The 14,320-nt window shown below is 36.3% G+C and overlaps 1 protein-coding gene across 1 annotated transcript in view; it reads right to left on the bottom strand.

Annotated features, from left to right (window-relative positions):
* RSPH14 (radial spoke head 14 homolog) overlaps positions 1 to 10,787 on the bottom strand; it is a gene marked incomplete at its 3' end in the record, with an annotated part of 83,757 nt that extends 72,970 nt beyond the window's left edge. The window contains exons 1-3 of the mRNA XM_080628818.1: positions 10,525 to 10,787; positions 8,602 to 8,704; positions 8,300 to 8,418 (exon numbers count right to left, since the gene is read on the bottom strand). Coding sequence (XP_080484944.1) covers positions 8,300 to 8,418; positions 8,602 to 8,704; positions 10,525 to 10,723 — 421 coding nt within the window. The 5' untranslated portion in view covers positions 10,724 to 10,787. The remainder of the gene's footprint in view (positions 1 to 8,299; positions 8,419 to 8,601; positions 8,705 to 10,524) is intronic.
* Positions 10,788 to 14,320: the final 3,533 nt, after the last annotated feature.

Below are 14,320 nucleotides of genomic sequence, written 5' to 3'. Positions count from 1 at the left end.
AACTTGAAGGCTTCAAATATGCAGCAAAACTACATAAAATTAATCTATGAATAGGCCAAATTAAGGTCAGTGTTTCTTCTACTATTAAGGAGTTTTATACATCAAACCAGTCTTCTTTTACATCCTTTTTTGCCAAATCTTGTGCTGTTCCGCAAAAACCAAACTATATTTAAGTAGGTTAGTGTTCCTTTTTTAATACAGATAAACAAAATAAATCACAAGGCAATTTTTAAAATTATTGTTGTAGTGTCTGGATTGCTGAATGTGAAAGTTGCCAACAGCCAATTCTGTTCCACTGCTCCACATGCATTCTGGGAATTGTAATATTGTAACAGATTTCCCAAGAAGCAGGAGCTATGGAGATTGTGTAGTATATAGCCTCCAAAGTATTTTTTTCTTTTTCTTTTTCTTTTTTTTTTTTGTTGGTTTTTAATATTATTTTTAAAATGTGCTGTATTATTAGAAGGTTAAAGATGAGCGATATGAACAATAACTAAATGTCTTGGTATTTCAATTTAATAATTTAAATTATTTACAGTTTAGTGAAGTTAAGGAAACTGAAGAGATGCATTCCTCAGCTCCAGGTTTCATCTCATAAAGAAACACTACTGGATGGATTAGCGTTCCGGCAAAAGTTTGAATGCATAAGAAGCTCTGTGGGACTATACTGGAAAATCTCAAATGGATCATATAGACCTAAGTCTTTGGTCAGTTGATTCTTTCCCCTGCCATAGAAAAGACTTCTTAAAGACTTCAGTGTAAAGTTGGTGTGTAAATATATGTTTGATAATTGTAAAGCACATACATACACAGAGACACAGATACACATGCACACTGGAAAATAACCTACTTTTGTTCCCCCTATGTATTATGATTAGGGCAAGAAATCTCAGCCAAGGGCTCTAAGAAATTTCAAACAAAATGGTTAATAACATCAATATTTAAATTGTCCACTTAAAAAAAATAAATAATTCAAATGATACTGAATGTGTCTCTAGTGTGGTTATTAATGAGTGCTATGACAGTTACTTAACTGGATAATGCTTGTGAAGTTTTGTTTGTTTGCTCCAGATCATCTTCCCCAGTTTATTCATCAACATTCAGATACTTCGATCTTTAGCAATTACAACTGAGCAACTCAGTAAGAGTTAAGGAATGTGTGTCCCATTTATTATCTTCATAAAATCTGAATGAGTGTTATTATTATCAATACAAAAATCTATCTGGCTCATGCTTATGAAAAATTAGGCTCTGAGAAAAATTAAGTATTTTTTAAAATTATCATATCAGGTGATCTATCAGCATAATTCTTACTGATGGTTTTTCATTGTTTTGGTGAAAAATCCATCCATTCAGAATACAACAAGGTTCTAGAAAATCCTCTTCCTGAAATCTTTAGAATTTTGAATGTACATTAAGAAAAAGGGGCAACTCATGTACAAAGAGCATAAACTCATAAAAATCACTTCTTAGAGGATGCTCGATAAATAACATCCCTGAAGGTTAAACAGAGTTTGACTTGGAACCCTTCACCCCATTAATCATTTCTGAGACCAGCTGAAAATATTTGATAGTGCTTGGATAATTTCATTGCTTTGTGTGCTTCTCAGCATTTCTACAAAATGCATCAAAAAGTCCTAATCTTTCTTACCTTACACATAAGAATCCTTCTTTTGACCTGTTTGAGAACATCTAAATTCAAGCTAGGATTTTTCTAAGTGACCTTCAGTGACTAAGTCATAAAAGTGACTAAGCTAATGATGAGCTGGGTGGGACTGCCAAGAGAACTGCAATACTGTTGAAGGCAGTGGTTTAAGCAATAATAATTTTCAACCTTGCTATATCAACCAAAATATTCTCTGAGGCTCATGTCATGAGTTAAGACTTTCAAAACTCTTCAGTGTAGACATAATTAATAATGAGGGGGAAATCTGTCTAATTTTGAACAAGGTATTTTATCCCTGTACGGAAGACAGGGGTCCTTTAAGCATTCCCTGTCAACTCTTACACCTGAATAGAGTCAAGAGAGCCAATGAGGCTGCACCTTGAAGGGATAAAAGATTTGTTGTGCCCAGTAGGGAGTATTTAGGTTTTGCTTGTAAGAAGATATTATTGCCTGCTTGTGATAACTGCAGTTGTGTTGCTGGACTTGGTGAGTTTACTAAAAGCTGTCCATGGTAATTGCCAGTACTGTCCATAGAGCTAGTACAGGATCCTCTAAACTTTGTTTACCTTTAAAATGCTCTCTCTTACTTGAGAATTTGCCCAGTATTTCTATCTGAATTGTTTTCTATAGTGTAATATCCTATTATGAGCCAGTTGAATTGTGAAAAAAAGGTATACAATGAGTCAGGGCCTCCTTTTCCAATTAGTGGATTATTAAATGTATTGCCTTCTTCACTTCTACCTTTCATGGTACTGTGACCATTTCAGACTAGTGAGAGAAGTAACAAGAAAACTCTGCTGTTCATTGCAGCATAGTTTCAAGGTGAGAAAGCTTGATAGAAAAATTAAAACCAAAAGTGTAGTCAGTCATGAGGAGGGTAAAAAAACATTTTATATGAAAAAATAATTCTTTATTCAACTAAGAAGGTCATTAAGTATTACAAGCAACCTGCAGTAGAAGTAGAGAACCTAGGGTATTTTAACAAAGGGCCAAGGGTATTTCTAAAGAAAAGGAGTCACTTACACTGCTCATTGAATGAAGCTATCTTGGGAAGAAGAAAAGAATTTGAAGCTATGTCATGTATTCCTGCTTGGTTTGAGAAAAGCATTGGAATGGGGAGCAATAAAGCTGTAAATAATTAAATAAATCACATAATCATGTTCTCTGACTAGCAATTCCTTGCTATAAACTCTCTAACCAACTAATTCCTGTGATGTTTTTGATCTTGGTGTTCTGAGGAGCTCATGCTTTCTTTTATATCTGAAAGAATTCAAGATGTTAAAAGTAAAATAACCCTATTTTCTGATTGTGTAAGAAAACTGAGGCACAGGGAAGTTAAAACTAAAAAGGCTAGGCCAAAGACAGGTGCTGAAATGAAATCACTTGACTCTTAGTCATCTGTCTGGATAAATCATGCAATTAAATTTGCATCTATTTTCTCAGTTCTCAGGTTTATCGGTGATGCGGTGCACTGCTACCTGAAAGAGCTGCATTAATACAGCTGGGATTTCACTTCACCTGGGCAACAATGACATTCACAGAAGAGATGTTCCATCTGCTGCAGTAAGAATGCCATCTGTCCTTTCATCATTCGCGCTCCATACAGCAAAACAAATTTCAAAGGGAATAAAGTATCCTTAAACAGTCCTTATCCACAGATCTGATTGGTTATGATTTTCCAAGGATGGAATAGTGGACACACTTTGGGTCAGTAAAGTATGAGAAATATCTCTTGGACTATTCCCAAACAGAGGTTCTGGCAAGCTTAAAAATCCATTGCCCCATCCAGTCTGCCTCCATCTTTGTCTAAAAGGATTAAGTACCCAAAAAAGACAGGCTAGATAATGGGTAAGAATTATTAAACTTTTCCAGTATTAATCATATCCTAGTGAAATATTCTTTTCCTGGAACTATTTTTGCTGCTGCTATTGCCATTTATCATTGCATAGCACCCTTTCGCTTATATTGTTAAGTACTGTGTGTCAAGTTTTGCTATTAGTTTTTCCAATGTTCTTAAGTTTTGCCCCACTGCTGGTTCTTCTCCCTCTTCTATCCTCATATATATCCATTTTATTTTTACTGTTCTTCTGCTGTTAATTCTTGCCACTAAGTTTTTGTTCCTTCTGGAAATACTACTCTTTGGTGTTCTCACAGTCCTTGTGGATTTTCCCACCTTTTGGTTTTTAATGATCCCACTGTTCCTGAAAGATACTGGTGTACATCCTTAAGTTATAGTCTGCAAATGGATTTGATTAAAACAACCACATTTTCCTAAATTACTCCTGTTTGGAGAAATACCAGGTGGCCTGGCATAGGGCTAATTGGAATCACTGACCACATCCCAGCTAACAAAAGCAACTACATTTCATGCCAAATACATGTACGGCTTATGTTCCTTTTTGTCTAATGTGAAACATACTGTATTCTTGGCCCTGTAAATTACCTCAGCTCCAGAAAACACCAGAAATTTAGCTGAGAATAGTATATTATTGCTGACTTCTTCAAGCTGACACAAGGTATACCCTATCTCATTATCTGAATGTGAGGTAAATGCAGAGAGGAAGACAGTTTTTTGGCTAGCTGAGGAAGTCTGAATTACCAGGCAGAGACTATTTCTTGTATCTGTAACATGTCAAATGAAATATGTCAGGCCTTGTGACTCTGACTATCTATTGAAAAATATTTGCTGTTCTCCCTGATAATTCCCCGAATTGTCTCACAGCAAAGAAAACAGTTTTACCACATTTCTATTTTTCTTGTAAGCAGCATTCTGTATGTGAGTCCATTCTATGGTAACTCAATTCTGCTCAAGGCATTATCTTCCAACTCTTAAATGCAGGCATGTATATTTTTATATATAGGTTATATTTTTATCTAAATAAAAAATACATTGCTCATAAAACCTCTTTTTTCCTAGGGTAATTATTCAGAGATGCTTTCACAGACAACGTGCTACCTCAGCTTCTACACCACTGATCTTACAGACTGCATATACATGACAGGCTGAGGATTGCAGGTTTTCACACACACACCCCTCCATACTGTCAAAAAGGACATTGTATAAAAATCTGGTCTGAAGAAAGCTATGCAAGACTATTTTAAACTAGTCAAGGACTTCTATCCTGAACAAGTCTTGGAGGATTTTAATAGCACAAACATTGACAGAGGAAATAGCCAAAATTTGGCGTGATTTCATAGCTGAAGAAATTAAGTTTTGGAAGAGAATTCCACCTAGAAAGGTATGACTCAAGCAAGCTATAAAGAGACTGCTAGACACATCATGCTCTCTGAGAGATTTGAATATAGGATCAGATAAATTCTGCTTGCTTCACAGATGTAAACAGTTCCTCTACATTCAGTTTTAATTTCTTATAAATAGAAGCGAGGGAGGGAAAAATGGAGAAGAAGTTGGCCTACATGCATATAGCACACAATCATGGCAAAAGGCTAAGAATTAATGAAGGGGCAAAAAGTTACTCAAAACAGACATAAATACCCGGTTTCAAATAAAGTAATTCTCCTTAAGTTTAAAAGGAAATTGCAATTAAGGCACTGATGCACAGAATTTACCAAATAACTAATCTTACAATTACTTAAGTGCTCTCTTTTGATGCTACTAATTACCCTTTTCTGCTTTTTGGAGGCAAAAATCCGGAACCATTCCCTGAAACAAGTCTTGGTATTAGTTTGATTTGGAAAATCTGATTCTTATCTGCCATCAGTACCTGAAGTGGGAGACGTAAAAGGAAGAAACTGGTATCAGTCTTAGCTCAAGAGAAGCCTTGTTGAAAAGCAACTACCATTCAAAGAACTGTAGCTTTTCTTGTAAGTGTAGGTAACTTTCACAAAGCTGGGACTGTTACAAGATTTGGAAGCTGCTTTTTGTTTGGCAGAAGCAACTGCTCACTTCAGAGCTGTTGTGAATCCTTTGCCTTCAAAGGCAAGGTTTTGAGGAGAGAAACTGCTGCAGCTGGCTCTCAGCTTCAGCTTGGCAGTTGTTGGATAATCCTTCCACTGTAGGAGGCAACTTGTTTTCTCCTTGTATAGTATAATCTCGCACTTCCTGATTATCACCATACTGGTTTTACAGTTGAGACGGTTCCCATCAGTGGCTGCTGACCCAAGAGGCTATAATCAGACGCCTGAAGGGACAAAGGTGTAGCAATGGGTGTAGACCTGAATGGCAGTATGGTGTACCATTACATATCCTCTGGTTTGGGCAATGTATTTTGGTTTATGTAGAATTCTTAATATGCAATACTTTATGTTTTGGCACACTAACAGCTAGCATTGCTTACTGTTACAGTAAGTCTCTAAGTAGAAAAAATGGTTCTAATAAAATGCTTTCTATATAACCCTCGATTTAGTTCCTACTTTTTAGAAAGTGTCTAACTGCAAACACTGGGGAAAAAAAAAATGCTCTCATGTCCTCTCAGAGCCACATGGATAGTTTCCATAATGATTGTTTCCCCCAAACACCCCCCCCCCCCCAACGTTTATTAATCCGTCAGTGAATATTTTTGGATTATGTAGCTAAACTTCCAACCTACTTAGTAACTGCTCTGAGTTTTGTGAGAGAACCTAAAAGCAGGCAGTTTTTTATACGTAATAGTTGTAATTTACATCAAATTCATATATAAAATGGTACAGCAGCCACCAAATTCTAAAGAATTTTCCATGTTAATAGTCATCTGCAAAAGTTTGGCAACATTTATTTACTTCTATTATGTTTTCTTCTCCCATAAGTTTCTATTGTGATCCGCATGTTCATGGGATGGTATCTATCTGCCTACACAGGTAAGGAACAGAATTGTTTAAAGGCAGTCAGGACAAAATATACTTATGCCAAGTCCTAGCCTCATTTGATTTGAAAATCTGTAAAATCACTATAGAACTTAACTGGTTTTCTATAGTGATGGTCACAAAGTTGTTCAGTCCACCATATTTACATCCTTCATAATGATTCAATTATTTAGAACTTTAGAAAGGGTTGTATGCATGTAAGAATACATCTTTTTATTTTTTTAATTCATGTACGTTCACTCAGCAAGGCTTCAAGTATTCATTGAATTCTTTTTTTAAGCTCCAGGAATTTATCAGACAAGATACTTCCCCATGAATGTAAATAGTATAGCTTTTCAATTGATAATTTCTGTCTACTGAAATTTTAAATTTTAAAATTATAATTTTCATCAAGTGGAGAAGTTTAAGACTAATGCTCAAATTAGAAAACTATTGAAATTATAGTAATAAAATCTGGAAATAAAAGTAACAAACCAGCATAAATTCCCTTAGTGCATAATATATTTGGAAAACTATAAATACACATAATAAAGAAAATATGTAAAAGGTACAACAACCTATTTTTCTGACAAGTCAAAGACAAATTCTCAGCTTGGATTCCTCTATTATTCTGAAGCATTTAAAAGCTAGATGCCTGATTCTGATGTAAGTAACTCTTCTGGTTATCTCACCGGAGATAAATGGACATCACCAGAGCAGAACTCATCCTAAGCACCTATATGTCAGACTTTTTGTGCCTTTAGATAGTGATTTTTCCTCTGCTATGCAGGGAGTGTAGGATGACTAGCTCAATTTGATATCTAAAGTTAATTGTAATTGATCACATTTTTAATTTTGTACCTTACCAAGACAATTTAAAAATTTACAAAATATAAAAATTTTATATTATTATAATAAAGACAAACAATATTTGAATAAAATAATCAGATAAAGCAAACTTCTTCATTGTTCCTTGCATCGCGCACAAGTGTGTGTTGTGGTTTTTTGTTGGGTGGGGGGGGGGTTGGCTTGTTTTTTTAGTTCACCACTTGAAAGCAGTGTCAAAGTGTGTATTTAAGAAATGGTGCCTATGAGCCTAAGGTCAAAGACACATGAATACATAATCTGTGGAATACACAGTGCAATGGACTGTGCACTTACTTGCTCATTTGCATCCTCCTATACCAGTGGTTGCAAGCATCAGGGAAGGCATTCCACAAAATTTGTACTTTCTAACACCAGAAAAACCTACAAACCTTGTGTACTGTGAAATTAGTGTGCCATGATGAACATCTGGTCGTCATTTTGAACAGAAGAAGAAAAAGTGAATTTTTGATGCCAGATTCTGAAATATGAATTCGAGCCTGTGGTCCTCACAACCTGTATCTTGAGCAGGTAGCCTTAGCTTGCATAAGACCTAAGAAAATTAACAGATCTAGCAGGACCAATCCCCTCAGTACATAGACAGGACTATTCACAGATGTATTATGTTAACATGGAGCGTTTAATTTATTATCTATATAACGCATTTTGTATATTTTGGCTAAGCAGTCTCACTATTATTACAAAATTTTCAAATACAGCTCTAGGAAATATAGTTATCTCCACCAATAAAAAAGATGAGAGTCATACTTTTTAAAGTTTTCCGACAGAACCCAAAGAATAAATTCTCATAGGAAAACTAACTAAAGAAAATTTAGATGAGCAAAGACAGAAAAGATACTGTTTTAAAATATGTTTTTCAAATAAAATTGAATAAAATTAATCTGGAAGATATTGCATAGGGAATCAGGTAAATTTACCTATTTGCTTTGCCTATTTGAATACTTAACTGCTGAAAAAAATCCCTACCTTCAGTTAATTTTGACATATATTCAAAAACGAGATGTGTATTCTTCCGACAGGTATCTACTGGATCATCCAAGAGCTCAGCAAGGGCAGAAATCACTCCATTTTGTATCAGCCCTTGCCTGCAAACAACATTGGAGGAAAGATTTAACTAAGCATAATAAAACTCATATATATTTGTGAAATTCTAAATCTTACTTACATTGTACCTATCTTGTGAAAACTTAGAAATTCTGTTCTTCTTCCACCCTGAAACATCTTTATCATTTCCATTACCATTCAGTAAACTCTGGAATTACACCTACCTGCCAACATTATGCGTTGTCATTACATGGAGGATTTCTGTTGTTTTTTGTCGGACAGTACTGTCCTGATGTACCAGCAAAGTCTTCAGGTTATCCAAAACTCCTATGAAACACAATAGTTCATTTTAACATTTCTTACCTTCAGCATTAATTTTAAATAGCAATAATAATTTTTATATCACAATTTGAAGTGTAAATAATCAGAATTTTTTCATCTTGTCCTGACAATGAAACTCTTGTTATTTTATCGCAAGTTGGGAACAAACCTTGGAGTGTCAAGGCCTACTGTCAAAAGCGCTATGCTGCTGCATAGCAAGCTGCATATGCATATGCATATACTTATGCAAGCTGCTGACTTCTGTACCAAGTTAAATTCTAATCTTACAAATATTTATGAAGCAATATAACTCTAAAAATAAGTGGAGATATTCATGAAATACGAATATGCTTTTCAAAGAGCATGTGTCTGCAGGACTGATGCCTACATTTCTTTTTAAGCTTTCTTTAGGTGTACCATGTGCTATGTATAAACAGACAGCATTGCTTTCCACGTGTGGAAAGAAACTGGGTGAACCATTAATAATTATGTGTATGCATACATAACATTGACCAAAGGAAAAGAAAAATAACCCAATCAACAATCTCACATTGCTTCAGCAGCTACTGTTGATCAGTAAATAACTTAATACATTTTGAACATGATTATTGGTATCTTTTATGAGGAAAAAAAAAATTAAGTAAATGGAGAAAAAAACAGGGGCAAACTGGAAGGCTTTTTCAGTGTTGCATACTAGCAACAGACTGCTAAAAATTGCAAAGATAAGCTGTGTGGGGGTTTTTTTGGGTTTTGATTTTGGTTGTGGTTTTTTTTTTTCCTTCCCTAAAATCCACACTTAGGATTCTTCCAAGTGCTCAGATAAAACCCTCTGAAAATAGTGGTGGCCAGATATAATCCTGATGAGTATAATAGATTTGGTCATATTCTTTTGTATATTAAATTATCATGAAGTTTCAGGGTTGTTTTTTGCTATAGACTCATTCTGCAGTCACTAAGAGAGTTCTGAGAAGGCGTTCTGCATAAAAAGGTCTGGTATTTTCTCTCTCTGGTAAAGTTACATCTGGATGTGCCATGCTGTCCACTGCTGAAGGAATGAATGACAAAACAGGACTTAATGGATTTTGCAAATGAACTTGTAAAGCTTATTTAAATATTACTTGATTATGAATTAAAAGGTTCATTGAAGGTTTTTTTGCCTCTTATTATTATGGGATTTGAGATATGAGTATTTTGAGCACCTCAAGTATGAAAAATCCAGTGAAGTACCACTCTCCTGAGTCATATGTGGTAGAAAATGTCAAATGAAGGGAAAACAAAAAAGAGTGATTTTGCTTTTTTTTTTTTTCTTGCTCTAGGATAACTAAAAGCTTTTTATTTTTCCCTTTCTAAATAAAATATATTTAGCAGTTTTCATAAGATCTTTTTTTTTTTTTTCTGAAAGGTTCATGGAAAACAGGATTGGAGAAGATTCCAGGTAAATGAAATTTAACTAAGCAACAAGGGGGTGGTGTTTCTAGCTTTGGACTGATTAATCTTTTTTTATAGATATATATTATTAGACTGCGTTCAGACTTAAATAAAATTCAGTGTCAACAAAGAAAAAAAAAAGATTCTGCACTACTTTTGTATTTAGGGGATGATAAAACCTATAGTGGACCATTGATAAATCCTAAAGTGAGGATACTCTTAAAATAATTGTTATGCATATGGCATTATAATATTCTTTACCTTTTTAAAAGATATTAAAATAGGAGAAACTTCATGGCCATTTTGTGTCATCAAAGATAGGGCAAGGAGAAAAATAGTGCATAAAAGTGCTTTCCCCTTTCCCCCTGTGTCAAAGGTTATGACAACAGATCACTTACCTAATTCTAGTGCCTGGTAGACATTTTGTGGGTCATGGACCAGATCGCAGAGCGCCATCAGTGCCCGCTGCTGAGTCAGCAGCTCAGGAGACTGTAACTCCTCATTCAGTTTAGGAAGGGCCCTCCTTCCAAATGCAATAGGAGCTTTTGTAGGATCTATATTAGGGGGGAGGTTGGCTGATACACGAGCATGTGCCATCCTGAATTTTCCTGGAAAGGATTCTCCCTCTCCCTAAAAATACTCCAAAATGACTGTATGTGGTGTCTGGACAGATAATGTACCAAAAGGACTACTACTGACTTTCGATAGTGCTCTATGTCCCAGAAGAGCTACTTTAGCGTATGTTCATTGTTAGGAAGCTATGAAAGAGGCAGAAATGGTTTACGGTCATCAGCATTAATGTCTGTTCATCAGCTGAATTGTCTTCTCTGGTTTAATTCTCTACCGAACACTGTAAAAAAAAGAGGGGAGGGGGAAGAGAGAGAGAAAGCAAGCTTAATATTGCAAGGTGAGAGAGGGAATGAAGTAGTTCAATGTCCTGAACTGGACAAGGGGCTCAAAAAATAAAGCAAAAGCAAGCAAAAGGTGAGGTTTTTTTGTTTTTGTTTTTGTTTGTTTTTTTTTTTTAAAAAAAAACCCATTCTTTTAAACCCGCCCTCAGAATTTGTTAACTTTTGACAGAATCGGTAACGGCTGCCCTCCCCCTTCTCTCAGTAAGGAAAACGGCGCAGCTGATGGAAGCGTACAAGCGCCAGCGCTGGGAACTGCTCTGCCAAAACAACAAAGAGAAACCCAGCTGCAAAGTTCAAACAACTGCTAAACAACTGCACTTCTCTCTTCAAAACAAAAGAAACAGACTAAATAATCAAAGGCGCCCTGTCCCACCAACATGTCATCACCTCAGCCCTTCCCGCTCCACAGCTCCTGTCCGCTGCGCTTCCGCGCCCGCGTGCTCTAGTTACCACAACAACAAGCTCTAGTTACCGCAACACGCCGCTTCGTGAATAAGAATAACGCAGCCAAGCATACTGAGTTCGGTCCTACGTCAACAGCGTAAATACCGCGTTTGACGGTAGCTGCTGCGAAAGAGCAGCGTCAGCGGCGTAGTTGGTGAATTGAAAGCCGGGGCCGCTGCTGGCGTGGGATGGGGAGTGTTGTGCGCGGGACGCGGCTGAGGCGCGGTCTCTTGGGGGAGAGAGCGGGTGAGGAAAAGGGGGAGCGCCGCTGGGGGGTTGCAGTGTGGAGGCCGTTTTACGTCCCCGCTTTGCTAAAACGTGGAGGGAGGCTCTCTTCTCTCCCGCCGTTTTAAAAGTAATCTCAGTTGAACACAACTGGAAAAAATTCAGATTGAGCAAAATGGTGGTCGAGTTAATGCAGAGGTGTAGCAGGTGAGAGTGCTTTAAGGTCCAAGGGTTGAGGGGAGCTCAGTAGCTTTCGACTAGGTTTTCTTTCTGAGTTTGTCTTCTGTCACCATAAGGAGCTAGAATGTGTAGCAGGGGTTTCCATTATCATGTGATAGTTTCATGTAACTGTGTTCAAGACTTGGCCATCTTTTTCAATATCATTCTGCTAAAAAGTATAGTCTGAGGATGGTACACAGAACATGTTGTAATGTAGCCATTACACCTTAAAGGTGCTCTGGATTGTCAGATGTGATCTGGCATGAGGAAAAAACCAATTCTGAACAGCTATAAATTATTGAGATGTTTTCCATTATGTTTGAGTAACAAATATAATAAAGTTCTTAAACTGGATTTTACAAAGCCAAAGTCATTCAGATCAGTTGGATTAAAATGCAGCACAGGAATAGATTATGGTTTGTTGATCTTCAAAATCCATAAAAGAAAAGCTATTAGTTTAAAAAGTATTTTGTGGAGAGGATTCATTTTTTCTGCAACATTTTAGAGGAGATTATTTAAAGTAGAGGTTATTTTCCTGAATTAGGTTAGACTTTCACTAGCAGGAGAAGATCAGGGATGTCTCTTGTCCTTCAGCGTTAACTCTGCTCTCATCCTTTTGGCATGAGTTGTTTTGTCTTGTTCTTCACCATAGCTTGGAATACTGATTTTGGTTAGTGGTCATGACATTAACTTATTATATGTACAGCTACTTAATGCCTTCCTCAAATCCTTTGGCTAACTACAGAATCTGCTGGTGCTTCTGTTCCTGCAAAATTGATGTAAGGAGTGTTGTGATGCCATGGAGACACTGTATTCCAGGCCCTCCTGGTGACTGAATCTCCTTCAGCTTTATAAGAAGAGAAAATCTGGCTCTCAGTACTGATAATTCTCAGTATTTTTAGCAGCTTTGTAATTCTAAAATAATTGATCCCTTGAAATGATTGATTTCCCTCTAATGGTGTGCCTGATTTGGGATATGTTTATGTATTAAATACACTAAATGTAAGTGAAGATGTTTCTGTTTGGTTGCCTTGGTCCCACCTATACTTTGGATTCACTAAAATCACTGAATTGATTTTATTTACTTTTCTTCTGTAGCTTAGTTTGTGACAGAGCTCTAGGAGACAGGAAGTGAGTCAGCCTGTGGACACATGACACGTTTATATGTATCTAGGATGTGTTGAACTAGGAGAATATGGAGAAAGCAAGTTAGTGGTTGAAACTCTTACGAAGTGGTAGAGGTTTTGTTTTCAGAACTATTATTTTAAGACACTGCCGTAAAATCATTCAAATTTGCCAAAGGGCAGGAGCACAGCATAAAAAGGGTCTAGATCTCTCTAGTTTTGTACAATCACAAGTAGCATGATAAGCAGAACTATGTATATGGTGATAAATAAATACTGTGATGTCACCTCCTTTGGTGAACAATCCATTAGCTGCAAATCTGGATTCCTTGGGGGGAATAGTGTGTTTCATTATGGTTGAGATCACATGGGTATCTGAAGTGATTTAAAAGCAATTCCTCACAAAAGAGAATAAAACATCAATTCTAAGTAGTTGATTGGCAATTTTGTTGAAACTATTCTTAGTGGTGTTGTAAAACACAGCTGTAGGGGTTTTGCTATATACTTATCATTGTTTAAAATTGCTTGTACATGTTGATTTGCCCTTTTAACATTTTTAGTCTGCTGCAGGAATGGGAGAGGCTTATCTCGTGAATGTCAAGAGGTTCAGGCCTGTTCCAGTGTTATCAAATATTAGAATGTGTGAGCTTTCTTTTGTCTTGAAATTTGGAAATTTAAATAATAATAAATAAATGGGAAAATCTTTTGGCATCTTAAATTACAGTCTAGCATACTAAGTGCTGTCTAAACTAATGAGTTGGTTAACAATACTTAGCCAATACAAAAGAGCTGTGTGATTTATTATTCCTTGTGTTTAGTGTTTGCTACATTAGAAAGGAAGATTACTGTTGACTAGAAGGACATCTATATAATTCAGAATGTCTCATTAGTGGCATGAGTCTCCTGATGCTAAAGCTAAGATGAAACAAAGTTGAAATTCTGAAACTCCCTCAGGAGTTTCTTTATAATTGCTACTATGTTTAATATCAGCACTGTGACAGTTCCCCAGTCCATTAGTTCCTTGTCTGCCGAGTTAATCCTGCTCTTTCTATCCATATATACAATTATCTTTGAAGAAAACAGAACTATTGTCTCACACAGAATTCAGGTACCACTGGGTTTATTAAGGAGCAGTTTCTGATCGCAGGAATCTATATGGCCACTAAAACCAGTTTGTCCTTTTAAAACTAGGGCCTTACATATAGTTAAATTACTCCAACCCCACCTTCCCAATCTGTAAAAGAAGAAAAGGAAGGGAACTGTTGAGAGCC

Source organism: Psittacula echo, assembly GCF_963264785.1.
Source record: "Psittacula echo genome assembly, chromosome: 13".
NCBI classification, from domain to species: Eukaryota; Metazoa; Chordata; class Aves; order Psittaciformes; family Psittacidae; genus Psittacula; species Psittacula echo.
The sequence above is the reverse complement of the archived record's forward strand: the minus strand, read 5'-3'. Positions and strand labels throughout refer to the sequence as shown.